This window comes from Thalassophryne amazonica, chromosome 1, assembly GCF_902500255.1.
Source record: "Thalassophryne amazonica chromosome 1, fThaAma1.1, whole genome shotgun sequence".
In the NCBI taxonomy this organism is placed as follows: Eukaryota; Metazoa; Chordata; class Actinopteri; order Batrachoidiformes; family Batrachoididae; genus Thalassophryne; species Thalassophryne amazonica.
The window spans coordinates 155,350,152-155,370,436 of NC_047103.1; the positions used below are offsets into that span (position 1 = coordinate 155,350,152).

The 20,285-nt window shown below is 42.5% G+C and overlaps 1 protein-coding gene across 1 annotated transcript in view; it reads right to left on the reverse strand.

Moving 5' to 3' along the window:
• The window catches only part of LOC117517263 (cilia- and flagella-associated protein 47-like), a 151,258-nt gene that overhangs the window by 100,541 nt on the left and 30,432 nt on the right, over nucleotides 1-20,285 (reverse strand). The window contains exons 33-45 of the mRNA XM_034178250.1: nucleotides 19,806-19,902; nucleotides 17,094-17,312; nucleotides 16,243-16,373; nucleotides 14,545-14,667; nucleotides 14,345-14,476; nucleotides 14,170-14,247; nucleotides 13,115-13,262; nucleotides 12,703-12,791; nucleotides 11,101-11,284; nucleotides 10,836-10,921; nucleotides 10,313-10,487; nucleotides 8,348-8,573; nucleotides 4,556-4,652 (exon numbers count right to left, since the gene is read on the reverse strand). Coding sequence (XP_034034141.1) covers nucleotides 4,556-4,652; nucleotides 8,348-8,573; nucleotides 10,313-10,487; nucleotides 10,836-10,921; nucleotides 11,101-11,284; nucleotides 12,703-12,791; nucleotides 13,115-13,262; nucleotides 14,170-14,247; nucleotides 14,345-14,476; nucleotides 14,545-14,667; nucleotides 16,243-16,373; nucleotides 17,094-17,312; nucleotides 19,806-19,902 — 1,785 coding nt within the window. The remainder of the gene's footprint in view (nucleotides 1-4,555; nucleotides 4,653-8,347; nucleotides 8,574-10,312; nucleotides 10,488-10,835; nucleotides 10,922-11,100; nucleotides 11,285-12,702; nucleotides 12,792-13,114; nucleotides 13,263-14,169; nucleotides 14,248-14,344; nucleotides 14,477-14,544; nucleotides 14,668-16,242; nucleotides 16,374-17,093; nucleotides 17,313-19,805; nucleotides 19,903-20,285) is intronic.

Consider the following 20,285-nt stretch of genomic DNA (forward strand, 5'->3'; position numbering starts at 1 on the left):
TGAACACTGAATCCAACAAGGGCAACGGGTATCGATTGCGAACCGTGATTTCGTTCAACCCCCTATAATCAATGCATGGACGAAGCCCGCCATCCTTTTTACCCACAAAAAAGAAACCAGCACCCATCGGAGAGGTGGAATTCCGGATCAACCCGGCAGCTAATGAGTCCCGGATGTAGGTCTCCATTGATTCACGCTCCGGCCGTGAGAGGTTGTACAGCCTACTGGACGGGAACTCACTGCCTGGAACCAAATCAATGGCACAATCATACGGGCGGTGGGGAGGAAGCGTGAGAGCCAGATCCTTGCTGAACACGTCAGCGAGGTCATGGTACTCCGCCGGCACCGCCTTCAGATTGGGCGGGACTCGGACCTCCTCCTTAGCTTGGGAGCCGGGAGGAACCGAGGAACCTAGACACTCCCGATGGCAGGTTTCGCTCCACTGAACCACTACCCCGGACGGCCAATCGATCCGGGGATTGTGTTTTAGCATCCATGGAAAACCCAAAACCACACGGGAGGTGGCCTGAGTCACAAAGAACTCGATCACCTCCCGGTGGTTACCTGACACCACCAGAGTTACTGGAGGTGTCTTATGCGTGATTGGTGGGAGTAGGGAGCCATCTAGTGCCCGAACCTGCACAGGCGAGGTAAGAGCCACCAGAGGGAGCCCTATCTCCCTCGCCCATCTACTGTCTAGCAGATTCCCCTCGGAGCCCGTGTCCACCAGTGCTGGGGCCTTCAGGGTTGAATCCTCAAACAGGATCGTGACTGGGAGTCGTGTGGCAATGTGGGTGTGTCCCACGTGAATGTTTCGGCCCACCCCTGGCCCAGTCTCTAGGGGCGGGCGTTGGAGTTTAACCACTCGGGGCAGTCGTTTGCCAGATGCTCAATCGAGCCACACACAAAACAAGCTCCGTGGGCCCGCCTCCTTTGTGCTCCAGGTGCCCTAAATGTTGCCCTGCTCGTGTCCATAGCTTCGTCAGCAGGGGGAGCCGTAGGCGCACGGAGCGCAGGAACAGAGGAGCGTGGGGAGGGCGGAGCTCGGTCGGAACCGGAAGGGAGAGGGACGACGCGTGCCTGGCCACGCCCTTCGCCTCGTTCCCGACGGCGTTCCTCTAGCCGGTTGTCGAGTCGTATGACTAGATCGATGAGCCCATCTAAATCCCGCGGTTCGTCCTTCGCCACCAGGTGCTCTTTTAGGACCAGTGACAGTCCGTTTACAAAGGCGGCGCGGAGGGCAGTGCTATTCCAGCCGGATCTCGCCGCCGCGATGCGGAAGGCGACTGCATAGGCAGCTGCGCTCCGACGCCCCTGTCTTATTGACAGTAGCGCGGTTGAAGCGGTCTCTCCTCTATTGGGATGATCGAACACCGTTCTGAGCTCCCGCACAAACCCATCGTATGTATGAAGGAGCCGTGAGTTCTGCTCCCAGAGCGCTGTAGCCCAAGCGCGTGCCTCCCCGCGAAGCAGGTTTATTACATAAGCTACTTTGCTAGCGTCAGTCGCGTACATCACGGGACGCTGTGCGAAGACGAGCGAACACTGCATCAAAAAATCCGCGCACGTCTCCACACAGCCTCCGTACGGTTCTGGAGGGCTTATGTATGCTTCTGGGGACGGAGGGAGGGGCCGTTGAACGACCAGTGGAACGTCACTATTACGCGCAGGGTCCTCGGGAGGGAGAGCCGCAGCGGCGCCCGAAGGGCGTGCTTCCACTTGTGCGGCGAGAGCCTCCACCCTGCGGTTTAGGAGAACGTTCTGCTCGGTCATTAAATCCATCCGAGTGGTGAAAGCGGTGAGGATCCGCTGCAACTCACCGATTACCCCTCCCGAAGACGCCGACGCTCCCTGTTCTTCCATTGGCCGTTCAACAGCCGGTTGACGCCCCTCGGGATCCATGACGCTGGCCGAGATATCCTGTTGTGAAAGTGTAGGAACACGGACCCACAACAGGGAGCGCAAATGAACGGACAATGGAGAAGATAAATAACAAGTTTTACTATTGTGAAACGAGCACAACCAATACAACAATCAACAATTTGGGGATAAGCCGAATTCTGCTGGTGTCGTGTGGGCAGGCTCGAAGGTAGGAGACGTCCGTCTGGGTCGAACCGGAACCATCCAGATTTCCTCTGCCACCGAACCCTGGAAGTACTGGAACCGCCAAGTCCCGAATTCCCAGGTGGCCACTGCCTCCGCTCGTCGGATCCGGTACTGCTGGCAAGAGAGAGCAACAACACACCCAGTAACACGGAGAGGGGAGAAGCTGCCTCCACCTCTTGTCCCAAAAAAGCAGGAAGGTGAGTACTTATCTAGTCACTCGGCCTGCGGTAGTCCGCTGTCCTGAAAGGTTTAACAAGTTTATCGATTAACACAGAATATGCTGCAGAGAATGTTACCTCTATCTCAAGGCGATATCTCGGAATCGAGGTGGAGACGCCGTCCTGATGATATACCTCCGTGCTGAGTGGAGTCAGCTGTGTCCGGTAATGGGTGACAGCTGTCACCCTGGCTGCTCTCATCAGGCGGCAGCGCCCTCTGGTGCCTGGAGCCCGCACTCCAGGCAGGGCGCCCTCTGGTGGTGGTGGGCCAGCAGTACCTCCTCTTCAGCGGCCCACACAACATAGTGGCTCCATCCTCAGCATCCTTCTCCCTATATACCCTGGTTCCCACCTCTGCACGTTTCCAAACCATCTCAATCTTGGCTCTCTGACTTTGTCTCCAAACCATCCTACCCGTGCTGTCTCTCTGATATGTTCATTCCTAACCCTGTCCATTTTCATCACTCCCAAAGAAAATCATAACATATTCAACTCTGCCACCTCCATCTCTGTCTACAGTCTTTTTGTTAGTGCCATCGTCTCTAAGCCTTTCAACATAGCTGGTCTCACTACTGTCTTATAAACTTTCCCCTTCACTCTTGCAGATTTTCAGTCACAAATCACTCCTGCCACCTTTCTCCACCCGCTCCATCCTGCCTGCACTCGTTTCTTCGCTGCTGTACCACACTTTCCATTACTTTGGAGAGAGTGTACCTTTCAATGCTGAAAGGTATATCCAGGTTTTGGAGCAACACATGCTGCCATCCAAGCAATGTCTTTTTCAGGGACATCCCTGCTTATTTCAGCAAGACAATACCAAGCCACATTCTGCACGTTACAACAGTGTGGCTTCGTAGTAAAAGAGTGCGGGTACTAGACTGGCCTGCCTGCAGTCCAGACCTGTCGCCCATTGAAAATGTGTGGTGCATTATGAAGCGCAAAATACGACAACGGAGACCCCGGACTGTTGAACAACTGAAGTTGTACATCAAGTACATCAAGCAAGAATGGGAAAGAATTCCACCTACAAAGCTTCAAAAATTAGTGTCCTCAGTTCCCAAATGCGTATTGAGTGTTGTTAGAAGGAAAGGTGATGTAACACAGTGGTAAACATACTACTGTCCCAGCTTTTTTGAAACGTGTTGCAGGCATTCATTTCAAAATGAGCAAATATTTGCACAAAAACAATAAAGTTTATCAGTTTGAACATTAATTATCTTGTCTTTGTGGTGTATTCAATTGAATATAGGTTGAAGAAGATTTGCGAATCATTCTATTCTGTTTTTATTTACATTTTACACTTTACACAACATCCCAATTTCATTGGAATTGGGGTTGTAGTACAATTTTGTTATCTACACAGTACAATCACCAGTGTAAAACTAACACTGAGAGTGTTAAACTGACACTGCCAGTGTACATATGGTCCTACTCTGGTCAAGAGTGGGACCATATGTTCACTGCCAGTGTTAATTTAACACTGGTGATTTTACTGTGTACCCATTGCGTGAAACTGAGGTATTCTCAGATCCCTCTGGTGGGTTGAAATGGAGGTTTAAAAAAATGCTACCATGACACTGAGAGCTTTGCTTAGGGTCTCTGAAAATGGAGGCAGCAATATTTTTGTTAAAGCCCCTGATTGGAAGCTGACAGTCTCCACTACAAGCACATCTGCTTGTTTCATTTCATCTCCACTGTGGTGGTGAAATAAAGGCGAAGTTCCAGACCTGACTGCCTCTTGTAAACAAACACAGACACATTCTTCCAGAGAGTATTCTGACCAAAAGACAACAGCTTTACAGTCATTTTGTAGATGAGGAGCAATCCTCATCTTTTTGACCTGCTTCCCTCTGGCAGAAGGTATTGTGCCATTAAAAGCACAACATCCCACCATAGCAGGAATGTTTTCCCACAGGCTGTGAAAATTTTAAACAATGCACTATAGTAAAGCACTTTGGATCTGCACGGGCACTTAAGTTTTTGATATTTTAAACTACTATTTATTGACTTTGAATACCTTCTTTTGAGATTTTTATGTGGCTTGGGGGTTTTAATCATGCTGTACATGTTGAATGAATGGCGTGTGTTTGTGTGTTTGATGTGCACTGAGATCTGCTTGCAATTTTTTAATTCCAATGTGGTTTTTCTACTGCAAATGGCATTAAACTGAAACTGAAACTCCACTGCATTTAATTCCTTTAATAGGAAGTGACCTCAATAAATCACTGTACCTGTGCCGGGATGGTGTTGCCTTGCAGAAAGATGACAGATACAAGCTCTGCCTTTGACCCATCCTTTAGATCCACTTCTGCTGATACTGTGGTTCCACTGCAAAAGGTAGAGACAGAAAAAGTCATAAAGTTAAAAGGTGTCCTCTATGTGTCGGCACAGTTGAGACTACCTGAACTACACCAAAATATTGGTATTGTTGTCCAATAAAATCCAAACAGCACTGTCACCTTGCATTGTGTGTTATCTCATACAATGACAATGCAAACCTGCCTGAGTGTTTTCTGTGCGTTAAACTGTCTCTTGCTTGCAATACGATTGCTTGTATGGCACAACATAAACGTGCGCAATCAGAGATTTCTGACATCCGCCAATCAGGATCAGGATCCCCTCCAAAATGCATTGGAGTCTTTCATGCCCTAATATCTATCTGTGGTGCAAATTTGGTGAGAATCCGTGAAGTAGTTTTGGAGTAATCCTTCAAAACCTATATAAAGGGAAATCTTGATCCAGAATCCGAATCACCTCCAAAATTCAGTGGAGTCTTCCATGCCCTAATATCTATCTGTGGTGCAAATTTGATGAGAATCTATGAAGTCGTTTTGAAGTAATCCTTCCATGCCTATATAAAAGGAAATCTTGATCCAGAATCTGGATCCGGATCACTTCCAAAATTTAATGGAGCCTTTATGCCCTAATATTTATCTGTGGTGCAAATTTGGTGAGACTCCGTGAAGAGTTTTGACGTAATCGGTCAAAACCTGTGTAAAGTGAAATTTAATGGGTTCTTCCATGGCCTAATATCTCTCTGTGGTGAAAATTTGATCAAAATCCATGCAGTAGTTTTGACGTAATACTGCGAGCAGTAATTTTTCAAAGCCTATGTAAAGTGAAACTTGATCCAGAATCTGGATCCGGATCCAGATCACATCTAAAATTTAATGGGTTCTTCCATGGCCTAATATCTCTCTGTGGTGAAAATGTTTATCAAAATCTGTGCAGTAGTTTTGACGTAATCCTGCTAACAGTCAGACAGACAAATAAATGAACAAATAAATAAACTAGAAGCACTCAAAGAGTGCAAACCTCCGCCAAGGCCATGGGGTCACTGACGCCATAATATCTACACACCGTGGAATCATTGAACCTAAAAAAGTCTAACAATGATGTTTGCTCAGTAGTAAAAAAAAAGTTTAATCTGCTGTGACTGGATAGCATGTATCCTTAGCGCTTGGCATCACAGTTTATTGCAACTTGCACCTTTCCCAGAAGCTACTGTCATCTGAGCAGTGATATTCATATTGCACGTGCTTATAGACAAAAACAAATAAGACACAAAATTTAATTTATTATTCAACTAAACTGCAAATATATGAATTTTTTAACATTTATGAAACACTTCTCTAAACAAGGCCATAGGGTCACTGCAGGGCTGGACTGGGGAAATTTTTCAGGCCGGGCATTTTTAACCAAGACCAGGCCACCACCAGGTATCGAAGGGGAAAAAAATTAAGCCTGCTGTGACAGCGTGTTTTTTTTTTTTGGTCCCTTAACTGATCAATGTGCACCAGGAGACACATACATTTTAACACTTTTAGAAGCATTATGAAAAGTTCTCCCGAAATACAGTTATCATAGGCTTATCAAAAGTACGATCTATTGACAGTAGGTCACATTACTTTTTAGACATAATAAGCTGTCATTTCATTCAGCCTTGTTACTTAAATTTAGAAATAGAAATTATATAAAAGCATTTGTTATAGAAATACTGTAGGCTATACTATAAATAATATATCATTACAAGTGTGATACAATTCATCATATAAAGCAAGAAATGACTGGATGACTGGACCAATGACTGGATACAAAGGTTGAACTTTTGAAACTGCAATACACAAAAAGGCCACAAGATGGAGACAGTTGTCTATCTCACTACAACCTACAAGTAACATCAAAGATTTCTTTTATTACCAATTTGTGTTGCTAATCAACTTAGAGAATGACTCTCAATTTAAAGTAAAATGTTAGGTATGTGAAATTATGCCAGGACTTAGGAAAATACATTTTAGACAGGGACACCGTTATACCACGCCACCGCACCACAGACTGTGCAAAACAGCATACTTCGTATGACCAACGCACGACCATCACACAAATAGAATAAAGAATAAAGAAACAACCTGGCGGCGACAGCATGGTAGCTAGCCATGCACACCATTTGCACAGGTTACATTGCTAGGCTAGGTTACGTGACTGGCAGAGTTAGCACGAACGGAAATAATATCCAACCTTAATTCATATCTGAGTGACCCAGTTAGACAGCACTTTACTTCGGACCAGAAGATCAGAATGTCTCTCTCACACACAGATGTCTGATTTATGAACAAGTTAGGTTGCTGTTCATCAATTAATAGCTGAAGTTAACCTTCACTTACCGTCATGGCCGTAGTGGTCCCCGCCTCACTTTATAGTAACCCTTTCTTGACTTCAATGAAAATATATACTTGTTTTATAAAAAGTAAAATAAATACCTCTTTCTTGACCTCATATTTAACTGCTGACAGCACTGTAACAGTAAAACTTGTAATTTCTAACCTACATTGTTAATAAATCTAACTATTAAACTCTTTCTAACATTTTTCTAACATTTAAATTTTCTCTAAACATTTTACTTGTCGAAATTATTATTATTTTAAGTAGTATTAGTAGTTGTAGTAAAAAAGGCTTCAAAACTGGACCTTTAATCTAGGGGTGTTGTGAGGGGGGGACATCCTTGCCCCACGCCCCCATTCCATCTGGATTCGCCCCTGCTTTGGCGTTTGAGCACAAAGAATGGATAACATTTATTTATGCAGAAAACATGACCAGATTTACAGGTCAGAAAGTTTTATTGTGTTTTCACATCATGCGCTCCCCAGAAAGAGAGTTTAGGTGCATTTGAGTGGAAAATAGTGTTAGCTGTTGACAAGTCACGGAGGATCAGCTGTTTTAACGTGCAGATACGGAGCGGCTCAGCTCAGAATTCTAAATAAAGGAGGAAAAAAACATAAACATGTCTTTGTAAAGCTCAGTACAGGTGTGCTGTTATCACCGCGCTTTAAGAGGTGAGGACGAGTCGTAGCTGCTACAAAAAAAAAAAAAAATGCGGATGAAAAGCTCACAACTCGCTTTACTTCGTAAAAAACAAAAACAAAAACGCAGGCCAGTAGGTGTCCATCAGGTCACCGGTGTGCAATACTATCAGTTCAGCGGTGGGTCACTGACCCTAAAGAGATTCCCTCCTTGGCACAGTGATCTATTTCTTTCTGTCTCTTTCTCTAAAATTGTATATAATAATCATTAGATTATTAATATATATACAAAAATAAATTTAAGAAATATTACAATTTGAAAACAAATGCACCGGAACGTGATGACAGCTGCAACTGCTTAATGCTAACTTTTAACATTGAAAATGCCATAGACATGCTAACGCATTAGCATCGTGATCCGGATCACCACTAAAATTTAATCACTTGTTCCTCTTGTCATTTCCAACCACTCCACAAAATTTCATCAAAATCCGTTCAAACCTTTTTGAGCTATCCTGCTGACAGACAGACAAACAAACAAACAAACGCGACCGAAAACATAACCTCCTTGGCGGAGGTAATAAACGCCAATGATTTTATTACGTTCTTGGCGGATGTAATAATCAGAAGCAAGACACTCATAAAATGTAACTTTGATGAAGTGATCTGTAAATGGGCTTCAAAGCTACAGATGCAGACACATAAATATACATGCAAACAAACCCAGGATATCCCACAGCGAGTAAGGTCACTGTGGCTGTTGTTTCAGTCACCAGAGGTACTGGTGTGAGGATGAGATCAGGAGGGTGGAAGGTGATACTTGGGCGCAGAACGGTGACAGAAACTGACAGCTCTCGATATGGCTCATGTCCTTCCTCTGCTCCTATTTGCTGCTGTTCTTTGTTGCCCAGGTAAAGTGGGAGTGACAGTTTGGTCACTCTGGCAGACACTAAGAAAAAAAAAAAAGCAAATCCCATTGAAAGCAGAGCTTGCACTTAATAATGCTGACAGCTGCTGTATGCTAGACCCCCGTTATGCTTTCACTGAAATGTTAAACATCTTAAAGGGGAACTCTGGGATTTTTCAACCTGGGCAATGCTGTTTTTAGATCTGATTAGTTTCAACATTTCATTTGGGACAAAAACAATGACAATCAGTCTACTATTCAGCCAGAATGCTAAATACTAAAACCATCATGGGCTAAACAGCCAAACACTGTAAATGTACAGGAAAGCTAAAAACATCAGTAATGTTGGAAAGGCAGTAAGTTCATTGAGTGAGAGAATCTAGTTATAGCAAGGTGTAGTGAGACCTCTAGTGGCGAGTACTGGTAAGTGCGGTCTTTAGCTCAGTCTTACACAACACTGTAATTAGTTCGACATGTGGCCGGGGCATGGGCAGCCACATTGACAGCTCAAATTATGTGCGTAGCTGACAAATGTAAGTTTAATATCATGAGACCTGCATGAATAATTGATATGTGTTTGTCACTGTATGAGCAGTGTGTAGTTTGGGTTTCATAATATTTGTTCTTAGTTCTGTTGTATTTGAGACCATTTAGCAGTAGGAGCTACATGCTAATGCTAGTACCAGTGCAGTGCTAGCCGTATAGTCTTTGGATAAGTGTTAACAGTAGTTTATTATAATTCAGTTCTCCTATGTGAATGTTGTAGCTGTAGATATAAGCCATTGTAACAGCACTTAATAGAGTGCACTTCTAATTGTATTTTATTTCCCTTTTTATAGACAACATTTACACTGACAGTGCAAAGTTAGTGAGCTGCTGTATGACGATGATTAAAGGAGCCTAGAGTTATTCCGGCATCCTGTTTGTGTTCCTTACCGACACCCCGGGGCGGATATCAATACCAGAGCTAGAGCCCAAGTCCTTGCTACTGAACAAGTAAATTGCTTCTTGTTATCATTGATAATGGGAAAAAGGTCAATACAAGTATCTAGTGTAATGGAAAGGGTCCCTACAGAGGTACACATGTACAAACTTACCGCAGCAAATGTAAAGAAACCTTTTAAAATGACTTATAAATACATCCTTATCTCCGCTGAGTCCATACAAGTCCAGTGTCAATGAGGGACTCGTTCTTGTGCTTACAGCATGAACAAGCTCCCTGCTGACACTCCACTTTGATGGCCTACACATCAGCACATGCTCCCAGGTCTAACCTGACCTGACCTGGTGGATTGCTAAAGATTAGAAAGAATCAATAACTCAACAGTGTATGATGTGTGAGAACTCAACATTATAACATTACTTTAAATTTTCATTCATTCATTCATTTTCTACACCCACTAACTCCAAACAAGGGTCATGGTGGGACTGGAGCCTATCACAGCAGTCACAGGGGAGAGGCAGGGTACAGCCTGAACAGGACGTCAGTCTATCGCAGTACCTTAACTTTTTGTTCCATGAAATGTAATCAACCACAAAGTTGAAATTGACACCATCCTGATTTTATCCTTGCATTTATATGTGCATGTGTGTGTGTGTATTTGTGTGTGTGTTACATCTGGCTTGAAGACAAATCACTTGAATAATGTTTGATGGCTGTGACAGTTTGGGACAAAGTGATCAAATTATACAAAAGGTGATGGTGTGACTATGTTAGACAGGAAACCAAAGAAAGATGAAGTATTATACTGTACCTCTGTGCTTCTCCAGTCACCTCTCACCTGTACTACAAGCCTGAGTCCTGATGCTGACAGCCAAACAAACACACTGACCAGGTGCCAGAACCCCAGATGATGGGAACACAGTGAGTAAATTTCCTTCAGTGTCACGTCCTTGTGGATCACAATCAAACCACCAACCCACACTCTCTTCACACACCGATTTCAGCTCAACCATCTGGAATTCAGAGGGGAGAAAAATACAGTGGAGCACAAGACAAACTGAACAAAAAATAATAATTACTTGCATTCAGAAAACAGCTTTGCTGAAGATTGGAAAGGAAACAATTTGGTGGGCAATTGCAAAAATACAGTAGAAATGTCTGCAAAACAAAGTAACAGTTTGTGAAACTGTGAATTTAATGCACCTTAAAATAAAAAAGGAGGAAAGCTGTAGAAAGAAGCAGGTAAGAAAGGTGATGGAAAGTTTTGGAAAAAGGAAGAAAATAAGGAAAGAAAATAGGAGAACTTGGGGGAGACAAAAGAAAAAATAAAACTCTAAAAGATATACTGTACTCTCTGATACCTCAGAGTAAACATCAGACAGTGATACCAAAGGTTCCACATGGAACTGGAGGCTAGATGGGGACATCTCAAGTGGGGCAAACAGCACTAAAAATAAATAAATAAATAAAATTTAAAACACCTTTCACAAAAACTTAGACAAAGTATCAAATGTATCAACATTTTTAATAACAAATTGACAAAAATTTCAAGTCTAAGAGAAGATAGCTGTGACTGGAGACACACACACACAACACCACATCAACTTTACATGCCAGTGGCCGCACCTGTAGCATGTATGTGTCGTAGACCAGTGACCAGATTAACAGACTTGGGAAATGGTCTGATGATGAGGTTCCTGCTTTTAGATGGCAGTGAGCAAGAGGCGGAGGTGAGACTCGGGGATGGAGAAGGTATGCCACATCTCACACCGCTGACTGACAGTGGTAGCTCAAACTCATAACTGGCCACCTGCAAAATCACATTTCCTTGAGTAAAAACCAGACATGCGAAGAGATGAGATGAGCACAGGCATTTTGCAAGGTTTGGACAGACTGAAGTTGAACAACATAATTTTTTTTTTTATTCTAACCTGCTGGTAAATTGCATTCAGGAGCCTCACAAAACAAAAGAGCACTTAGTGTTGACATTGCTAATAAAATGAAATGCTGTTGAATTACTGAATATTTTGGACTGAAATTCTAACTTCTTTGATATTCTCAGTGTTCTCTGTAATCCTTTCTCAGTGTCTTCAAACAACACATATTGTGAATGTGTTTTATGTATTTATTTTACCAAGAGATTATATAGCTTCAAGTATTTAGTATGTGGGAAAACTTGTATAGTTCTAATACATATATGTTTTTTCTTGGTATTGTAAATGATTTGTAGCTTAAGATGAAATACTATCTTATGCACAGATACTCTGAGTGCTGTGAAAAGTGGCAACAGATTCTGTGACTTCTTTCCAATGAATTCGTATGGAATGTGTTCTGGCTTCTACACTGTATCATGCTTGGAGACACAGATGAGGTGTATCACTTGCATCACGAGCAAGTGTCAGGTATGACATTTAGGCCACATGGCGAACCATCCCCAGGCACCATCCCTACAGTGAAGCATGGTGGTGACAGCATCATGTTGTGGGGTTTGTTTTTCAGCAGTAGGAACTGGGAGGCTAGTCAGGATTGAGGGAAAGATGAATGCAGCAATGTACAGAGACATCCTGGATGAAAACCTGCTCCAGAGCGCTCTTGACCTCAGACTGGGGTGTCAGTTCATCTTTCAGCAGGACAATGACCCTAAGCACACAGCCAAGATATCAAAGAAGTGACTTCAGGACATGCGAATGTCCTTGAGTGGCCCAGCCAGAGCCCAGACCTGAATCTGATTGAACATCTCTGGAGAGATTTGAAAATGGGTGTGCACTGACATTCAACCTCATGGAGCTTGAGAGGTGCTGCAAAGAGGAATGAGCAAAGCTGCCCAAAGGTGTGCCAAGCTTGTGGCATTATATTCAAGAAGACTTGAGGCTGTAATTGCTGGCAATGGTGCTAAATAATGCTGTAATTTTTCATGTGTAAAAAGTGAAGTGCTGTGAATAGTTTCTGGATGCACTGTATATAATGTATCTATTAAACACAAAAGTCCAATTATGTCCCACTGAAGACATCAGACCAGAATTCTATTTCATTCATGCACATGGTGTGCTACAACTGTGGAAAGTTTCACTGAAATCCACCTGTGGATTTTGGAAGAGTTGCTCTTACAACATAGAGACTGACAGACAGGATGTTTCTTATATACCCCATATCTACTTGTCTATATTCAACATGCATAATAGGTATCTTTTATAATCAATTTCAACAAATTTTTGGTCAAACTCTCACCTGGGATGGGGAAAACACAAGTGAGCAGTCCACAGTGTGGTGACCCTGGACCTCCACAAGAGCCACTCCCTGTATCTGCTGCTCTGTTTCTTAAAATATACAGTCAACAACAAAAGCATAAACCCATTCAGTAAGCGGTGATATTGGTTACTTTAGTCGTAAAGTCTTAAAATTAAATAAAGTGTTTTTCCAGTTCTGGCTCTCTACAACAACGTGTGACAAAATAATGCAATATTAATTACTCTGACACTAAAAACTGAACAATATTTTTTGTGTCTGATGAGGGCATATTTTTGCCAGTATGAAGTGTGTGCGTGCGCGTGTGTGTGTGTGTGTGTGTGTGTGTGTGTGTGTGTGTGTGTGTGTGTGTGTGTGTGTGTGTGTGTGTGTGTGTGTGTGTGTGTGTACATACCTGCTGAGGCCTGTGGATGCTGAAGTGCAAAGTCTGGATACTGTGAAAGATCAAAGGTCAGTTGGGCTGCTGCTGATGATCGGTTTGTCAAAGAGAACGGTATCGCTCGCCGAGAACCAACATGTATCCCAGAGAAGTGGAAGTGGGACTGTAAAAGTGATAGGACAATGACAAGAACAGGTGACATTAAACATGACTAAATAAGTAAAGTTAAGCTGAAATGGCATTTGATGACGATAACAGAAAAATTAACAAAGAACAAAAACATATCCAAAGGACAATGCAGGTAGGACAGTTTAGAGACAAAGTCAGAGAAGCAACATTGAAATGGTTTGGGAATGTGCAGAGGAGTAATGTGGGGTATATCAGGAAAAGGATGCTGAGGATGGAGTCACCAGGGAGGAGGAGAAGGAGGGGGGTGGGGCCAGACAGGATGTTTATGGATCTGGTGAATGAGGAGATGCAGGTACACAGTAAATTTTGCTGAGTAAAATGTACTCTGTGGTGATAACATTTGGTCCCAGTCTAAATAGAGTAAAATACACTCTATCATAGAGTGAAATCAGCTTTACCGTCTTGTCAAATTAAGTGTTTCTACTCCAATAAGAGTTGATTTTACACTGTGATAGAGCTGATTTGCACTGCGATAGAGTATATTTAACTCTATTTGGACTGGGACCAAATATTATCCCAGCAGAGTAAATTTTACTCTGCAAAATTTACTGTGTAGCAGTTGTGACTAAGGAAGAGGCAGAGGATCGGGTGAAATGGAGAGAGATGATCTGGTGGGTGACCATCCTCTTATGGGAGCAATCAAGAGAAGAAGAAGCAGATTCATTCAGAGCTTGACATTTAATTATTGACTGGTATCTGCATCTGTACTATATGTTATCACATACCAGCAAACACACCCACAAAGAATGAAATATATCATTATATATTTAATGAAGTTTACAACTTGATATATGATTAGTTACCATTTCTGCTGACACCTGATGAAGAAAACAAAATAATTTACACATTCTTTGCCCATACCTATATGTGTAGAAACTCACAGCATTAATGTGTAGATTCAGAGGCTCCACAGATCCGCCCACTCGAAGCTCAATGGACTTCATGTTCTTCAGAGCAATCTGCCATTAAACACATAAAGTGGATTAATTCCACTCATCTCTAAACAAACAGAAATCATCACAATATTTAATTAATCTTTCTAACTTTCTCTCTCACCTCAATTTTGGTGTCAAACTTGATGGCAGAGTCCGGGCTGAAGTGGATTTGGAGTTCAGCCTGTCCACCACAGGGCACCACGCCCGTAGGTGAATTTACCGTCATGCCAGGCATTGGGCACACGTCAAGAACCTACCAAAGTCACTAGTTATTTTGCTTTCTTGTGAAATGATCCATTCCCTCAAAAATCATACAAGTACCTGATAGTAAGAGTGGTTCTGTCCTGTGTTCTGTAAGATTGCAGTCCTGACAGAAGGCATACTGACAGGCACAGATCCAAATATCAATCTTTCCTCTGCTAAGTGAACACTAGTGGGTTTAACCTGTCAGGAAAAAAATATGTTAAAAACATTAAATGCTAATATAAAATTGTCTCAACCGAGACAATTTTATTTATGTTGTGTTCATGTCTGTATAGATACAGCATTTTCAAACTGTCATTAAAAGAGTGGATGTGCTCTGTGCTGCTTGATATTGTCTGCATGAAGTAGTGTAACCTGCATCTCAAAAGTCCCTCTGCACCCAGTATAATTGTGAAATATAAATTATACTGCATTTACAGTCTGGCAGTAATCTGTTTTGCCTAAGAAAAACAAACCTGTCGCCTTAAGGTGCCTACTGGTGTCATGTTTTAGCCCTGGACCTGCCCAGAATCTTCTTTTGTCCCCCAGTCTCCATCTGTTTCCCTCTCTTTGTCCTTCTGTCTGACTCTAAGTGTTTATTTTCTGTTTCTTCCACTTTGGTCTTGGTTTTATGATCTGTTACACTTCAGCCACTTATTGAGTTCTGTTCTAGTTTAGTCTTCATCCTTTACTTTCTGGTTATTCAGTCACTCTGTCTTAAGCACATTAGTCCCTCAGGTTTTTCTGTACACTCTGGCCACATGTTGAGTTCTCATCTAGTTTAGATCAAGCCTTTAATTTTCTGTTGTTCTGTTTCTTCCTTTTCATTTTGTTATTCTGTTTCTCACCTTTGGATTCTAGGTATCATTATTTCCTAATTGTTAACATTTGTTCTGTCACTGTCACATTCCTCTTTTTGCTGCTTTTGTCTGACATGCCCACCTGTCACTCCACTCTTGTCTCACTGAGCCACCCCTTCTTTCCTGCACCTGTATCTCATCACGCCCTGATTATCCTGCTTTTAAACCCCTTGTTCTCCACTACTCACTGCTAGTTTGTTGTGCATTCTGCCTCGTTCCAAGCCACCTGTATCCTGCCTTAGTCTATGTTTTTTGCCGTTCTCGACCTCTGCTTGTCCTTGACCACGTTTTTGTCTGAGCCAGTTAACCTGCTTCTCTGTGCCTGAATGCTGCTTGTTTTTTGACTCCATTTTTGCATCCTCTGATACAACCTGTTTGCCCCGTGCTGGAATTCTGCTTGTTACTGACCACGCCGCCACCTCACAACTGTCTGTACCGCCGCCTGTCTGCTTGTCACCCTGTGTATCGACCTGAGCCTGTTTGTGAATAAACCTTTTTCTAAATCCCACCTCTGAGTGGTGAGTCTGCATTTGTGTCCACCTGCCAGTCGTGCCATGTCCTCACAGTTCCTGACAACTGGCTTGGTTGGTGGGGAATTCCCCTTTGTCCTGGTAGAGTCTTGGTTTCAAGTACAAGTGATCTGGTGTTTGAATGTCACTGTGGCCGCAAAGACATGTCATCTGGTGTGTGTGTGTGTGTGTGTGTGTGTGTGTGTGTGTGTGTGTGTGTGTGTGTGTGTGTGTGTGTGTGTGTGTGTGTGTGTGTGTGTGTGTGTGTGTGTGTGTGTGTGTGTGTGTGTGGTGGTTACAAAGACAACCTGGCTGCGCCCTCTTGGTCCTTTTGGAATCAGTTTAACACCTATGAACTAAAGCAACAATACATCTGAAAGACCAGTTTTCCAAACCTAGAAACAGACCTTTGCAATACAGTGAAGACGCTGCGTGTTCCCCTCATGGACACAGAGGTCAAAGTCTCCTTCTGAAGTGAAGGAGAAAGAGGGGTACCACACCACCTCACAGTCCAGTTCACAGTATGCCTCCACTGTACCTGAGCAGGAGAGATGATTTGTTGTAAAACTTTGAACATTGTCATGAGTCAAAACAGAATGCATTTCATCTGCTTCAATTCTGTTGTTTTTACTTGTCCCTGTGTGCAGGGTTTCAACCAAGACTTAACTTAGCCTCATCTGGCATCTTTACCTGGATATCACATCTTTAATTATAAATTACCATAGTTAATCTGCTTAATCAAAAGCCTCTGACAACTTTGTGCACATTTATTGTACCCAAAACATTTAAAGTATTTAAGACATTCAATATCAAATGAATATGCACACATCTTCAACCGCTTAGTCCAATATCAAATGAATACTTAAGAGTAAATTTAAACAAGCAAAATATGCAACCATTTTTTCACCCTTTAAAATACTTAATATCTTTTAGGTGGCCTCCAGTAATTTAAAAGTAAATCAGGTAGTATTTACTGTAATTGAGTTTTTGTCTTGTCATGTACCCAGCAGTATAGCTAGAGAGAAACCAAGTGCAGTTGTTTTAATGAAGTTTATAACTTCATACTAAAATAGAAAAATGTCACATAAGATTTTGCTGGAACAGGATTTTTTTTCTTTGAATTTTCTAATTTTATTTTCTGTTGACCCACTGATGAAGAATGAAAACATACTCTGCTGTAAGTATTTTGCTCACTACTCTTTGTTGTTATCACAGAAATTTGCAAAAAATAAAATACAAAATGTTGTGCATGTAACACCTGCAGCAGGTAGAACAGAGAACTGGATGTTTCCCTCAGTGACTGCTGGTCTCCATGTGAATTCAGCTGGGTGGTTACGCTTATTTCGAATAGTACTGAGCTCCGGTATCCTGAATGGGCAAGCAATGTTTTGTTGGGACGGAGCACCAGCAAGTTGGTGCAAAGTTCCAGTGCCATAGGCACAACCTGAGCCTGGACCAGTATTTGACCAGTGTGCTGCTGGTTCACAGAGTAGGGGACAGGTCTGGGAGGAGCAAAATTATAGACATGTTCACAATCATTTGTACAACTTTTATGCAGCATAAATGGACCTCAATATTAACAACCAGCCTTTTAGAGCAATTTTATTGACTAACCTGTAGAAAGTGTCCCAGCTTGTTGCTTTGAAATGTAACAGTAGGAGGACTGGGAGCAGGGTGGTAGGATGTGTGAGGGAGGTGAGGAGCCCTGCAGCTCAGGGCAAGTCTATCTCCAGCTCTATCAGGACGTACGCTGACAGACGATTAATCAGCTCCAGCTTCTGGACACACACCGACTGCGCACTACCTCACCAAAATCCACAAACAATGGTCCTGGTGGAGAAAGAGGAGGTTTTTTTTTTTTACTCTTTAAAAATGACTTTCGTTTTCATTCAAGCAACATGGCCTCAGTGGCCATGAAGACCCAGGGATTAGCAATAAGATTTCACAAGCAACTATATAGGCTTGTCTGTTTTTATTTTATGTTACAGTCATAATACATGTTAAAAGATGCCAACAGGCCCCAATGGGAGACAATGGTCTTCATCTATACCTGCCAGAACCCCAAAATTTCCGAGCTAAGTATGCATATAGTCAATGACTACACGTATTCAGCTCTGAAAGTGGATGGAGTTACTTATGGAAATTTTTCAGGCTCACTGACAGAATCCATTAATCCCATCATTCAGATGATTCCCATGGTCTGAATTAAGTCTTGGTTTGAGTAGTTGAATAGCTTTACCACTGACTTTATTTGGAACAAATCTCCCCCACATATGACAAAAATAAAAAGGTTTATTTAGAACTGTGTAAGTCAGCAGGAGGATAGAGTTTAACTACTGTTAATTTTGTCACCTGGTTTTTAATTTAGTCTTAGTCTTGTGCCAAATGTCCGTTAGAGTCATATCATCATGTTTAGTTGACTAAAAGTTTGGTAATTTTAGTATAGTTTTAGGTTAAAGAAACCTTATTGGATCTCGAAAGTAGGGAGTTTTGCACATTCCTCTTTGCAACACCTCTCAAGCTCTATCAGGCTGGATGGGGAGCGTCGGTGCAGAGCCATTTCAGATCTCTCTAGAGATGTTCAATCAGATTCAGGTCTGGGATCTGGCTGGGCAACTCAGGGACATTCACAGAATGTCCTGAAGACACTCCTTGATATCCTGGATGTGTGCTTGGGGTCCTGTCCTGCTGAAAGATGAACCGTCGCCCCAGTCAGAGGTCAAGAGCTCTCTGGAGCAGGTTTTCATCCAAGATGTCTCTGTACATTGCTGCATTCATCTTTCTCTCAATCCTGACTAGTCTCCCAGTTCTGCTGCTGAAAAAACATCCCCACAACATGATGGCCGGCACCACCATGCTTCACTGTAGGGATGGTGCCTGGTTTCCTCCAAACATGACATCTGGCATTCAAGCCAAAGAGTTCAATCTTTGTCTCATCAGACCAGAGAACTTTTTTCTCAAGGTCTGAGCAGCCTTCAGGTGCCTTTTAGCAAACTCCAGGTCGCCTGCCATGTGCCTTTTACTAAGGAGTGGCTTCCGTCTGGCCACTCTACCATACAGGCCTGATTGGTGGATTGCTGCAGAGATGGTTGTCCTTGTGGAAGGTTCTGCTCTCCCCACAAAGGAATGCTGGAGCTCTTATAGAGTGACCATCAGGCTCTTGGTCACCTCCGTGACCAAGGCCCTTCTCCTCTGATCACTCAGTTTAGATGGTGGTCAACTCTAGGAACAGTCCTGGTGGATCTGACCTTCTTCCATTTATGGATGATGGAGGTCACTGTGCTCATTGGGACCTTCAAAGCAGCAAAGGTTTCTGTACCCTTCCCCAGATTTGTGCATCGAGACAATCCTGTCTACAGACAATTCCTTTGACTTCATGCTTGACATGCACTGCCAACTGTGGGACTGTATATGTAGACAGGTGTGTGCAGTTACAAATCATGTCCAAGTCAAATTAATTTACCCCAGGTGGACTCCAATTAAGCTGTAGAAACATCTCAAGGATGATCAATGGAAACAGGATGCACCTGAGCTCGGTTTTTAGCTTCATGACAAAGGCTGTGAATAATTATCCACATGTTATGTCTTTGTTTTTTTTGTTTGTTTGTTTGTTTTGTTTTTAATGTGTGCAAAAATAAATAATAAACTTTTTTTGTTACCATTAGCATTCTGGGTTATTGTGTAGAATTTCAAGGGATTTTTTTTTTTTCCATTTTGGAATAAGGCTGTAACATTAAAAAAATGTGGAAAAGTGATTTGCTGTGAATACTTTCTGGATGCAGGGTATAAACCTGGAACGCGACCAGCATGACTATGTAATTAACACCATATCTGGCTCACATGCCTGTTTATTTTCTCTGTCTTTGAGTATGGTTGTGGTTGTTATAAAATATATGAAATGTTTTTAAAAAGGGCTTTTTTTTTTCTTTCTTTTGCTATCCAAGAGACTCCTGTATTTTTGAACACCAACTTATGATGACTTGGTAGAGTTCCAGAGGGGTCAGATTCCTATTGCAGTCTGCCATCTCCTGGCTGGAAGAGGGAATTGCATTCACAACCTCTGTCACCTAGAAAATACAAAAAACTTCATTCAATTTCAGTGTGTTTTCGCACACAAAACTTTTCACAACCAAGAGTAAAAAGTGTTATACATCCTTGACAGTTTTTTATGTAATTATTTATTTATTTATTTAAAGACTGTTGACCTGTCGAGTGACAGATGTGATGTCGTGAAGATGACGAGTGCAGGTGGATGCTAATGAAGAGCTGTTGGCGTGACTTGGCTTTGTCTCTTTAGTCTATGTGATTTTTAGGTCACTGATATTAAGTGCAGGAGGAACAAGTCCTGAGAAGGAACTATCCAATGTCTAGCTCATCCTTCACTTTATTTCCTGTCTAAAATCCCACAATAAGAGAAGTCAAATAAATCATTGTTTGTTGCAACACAACA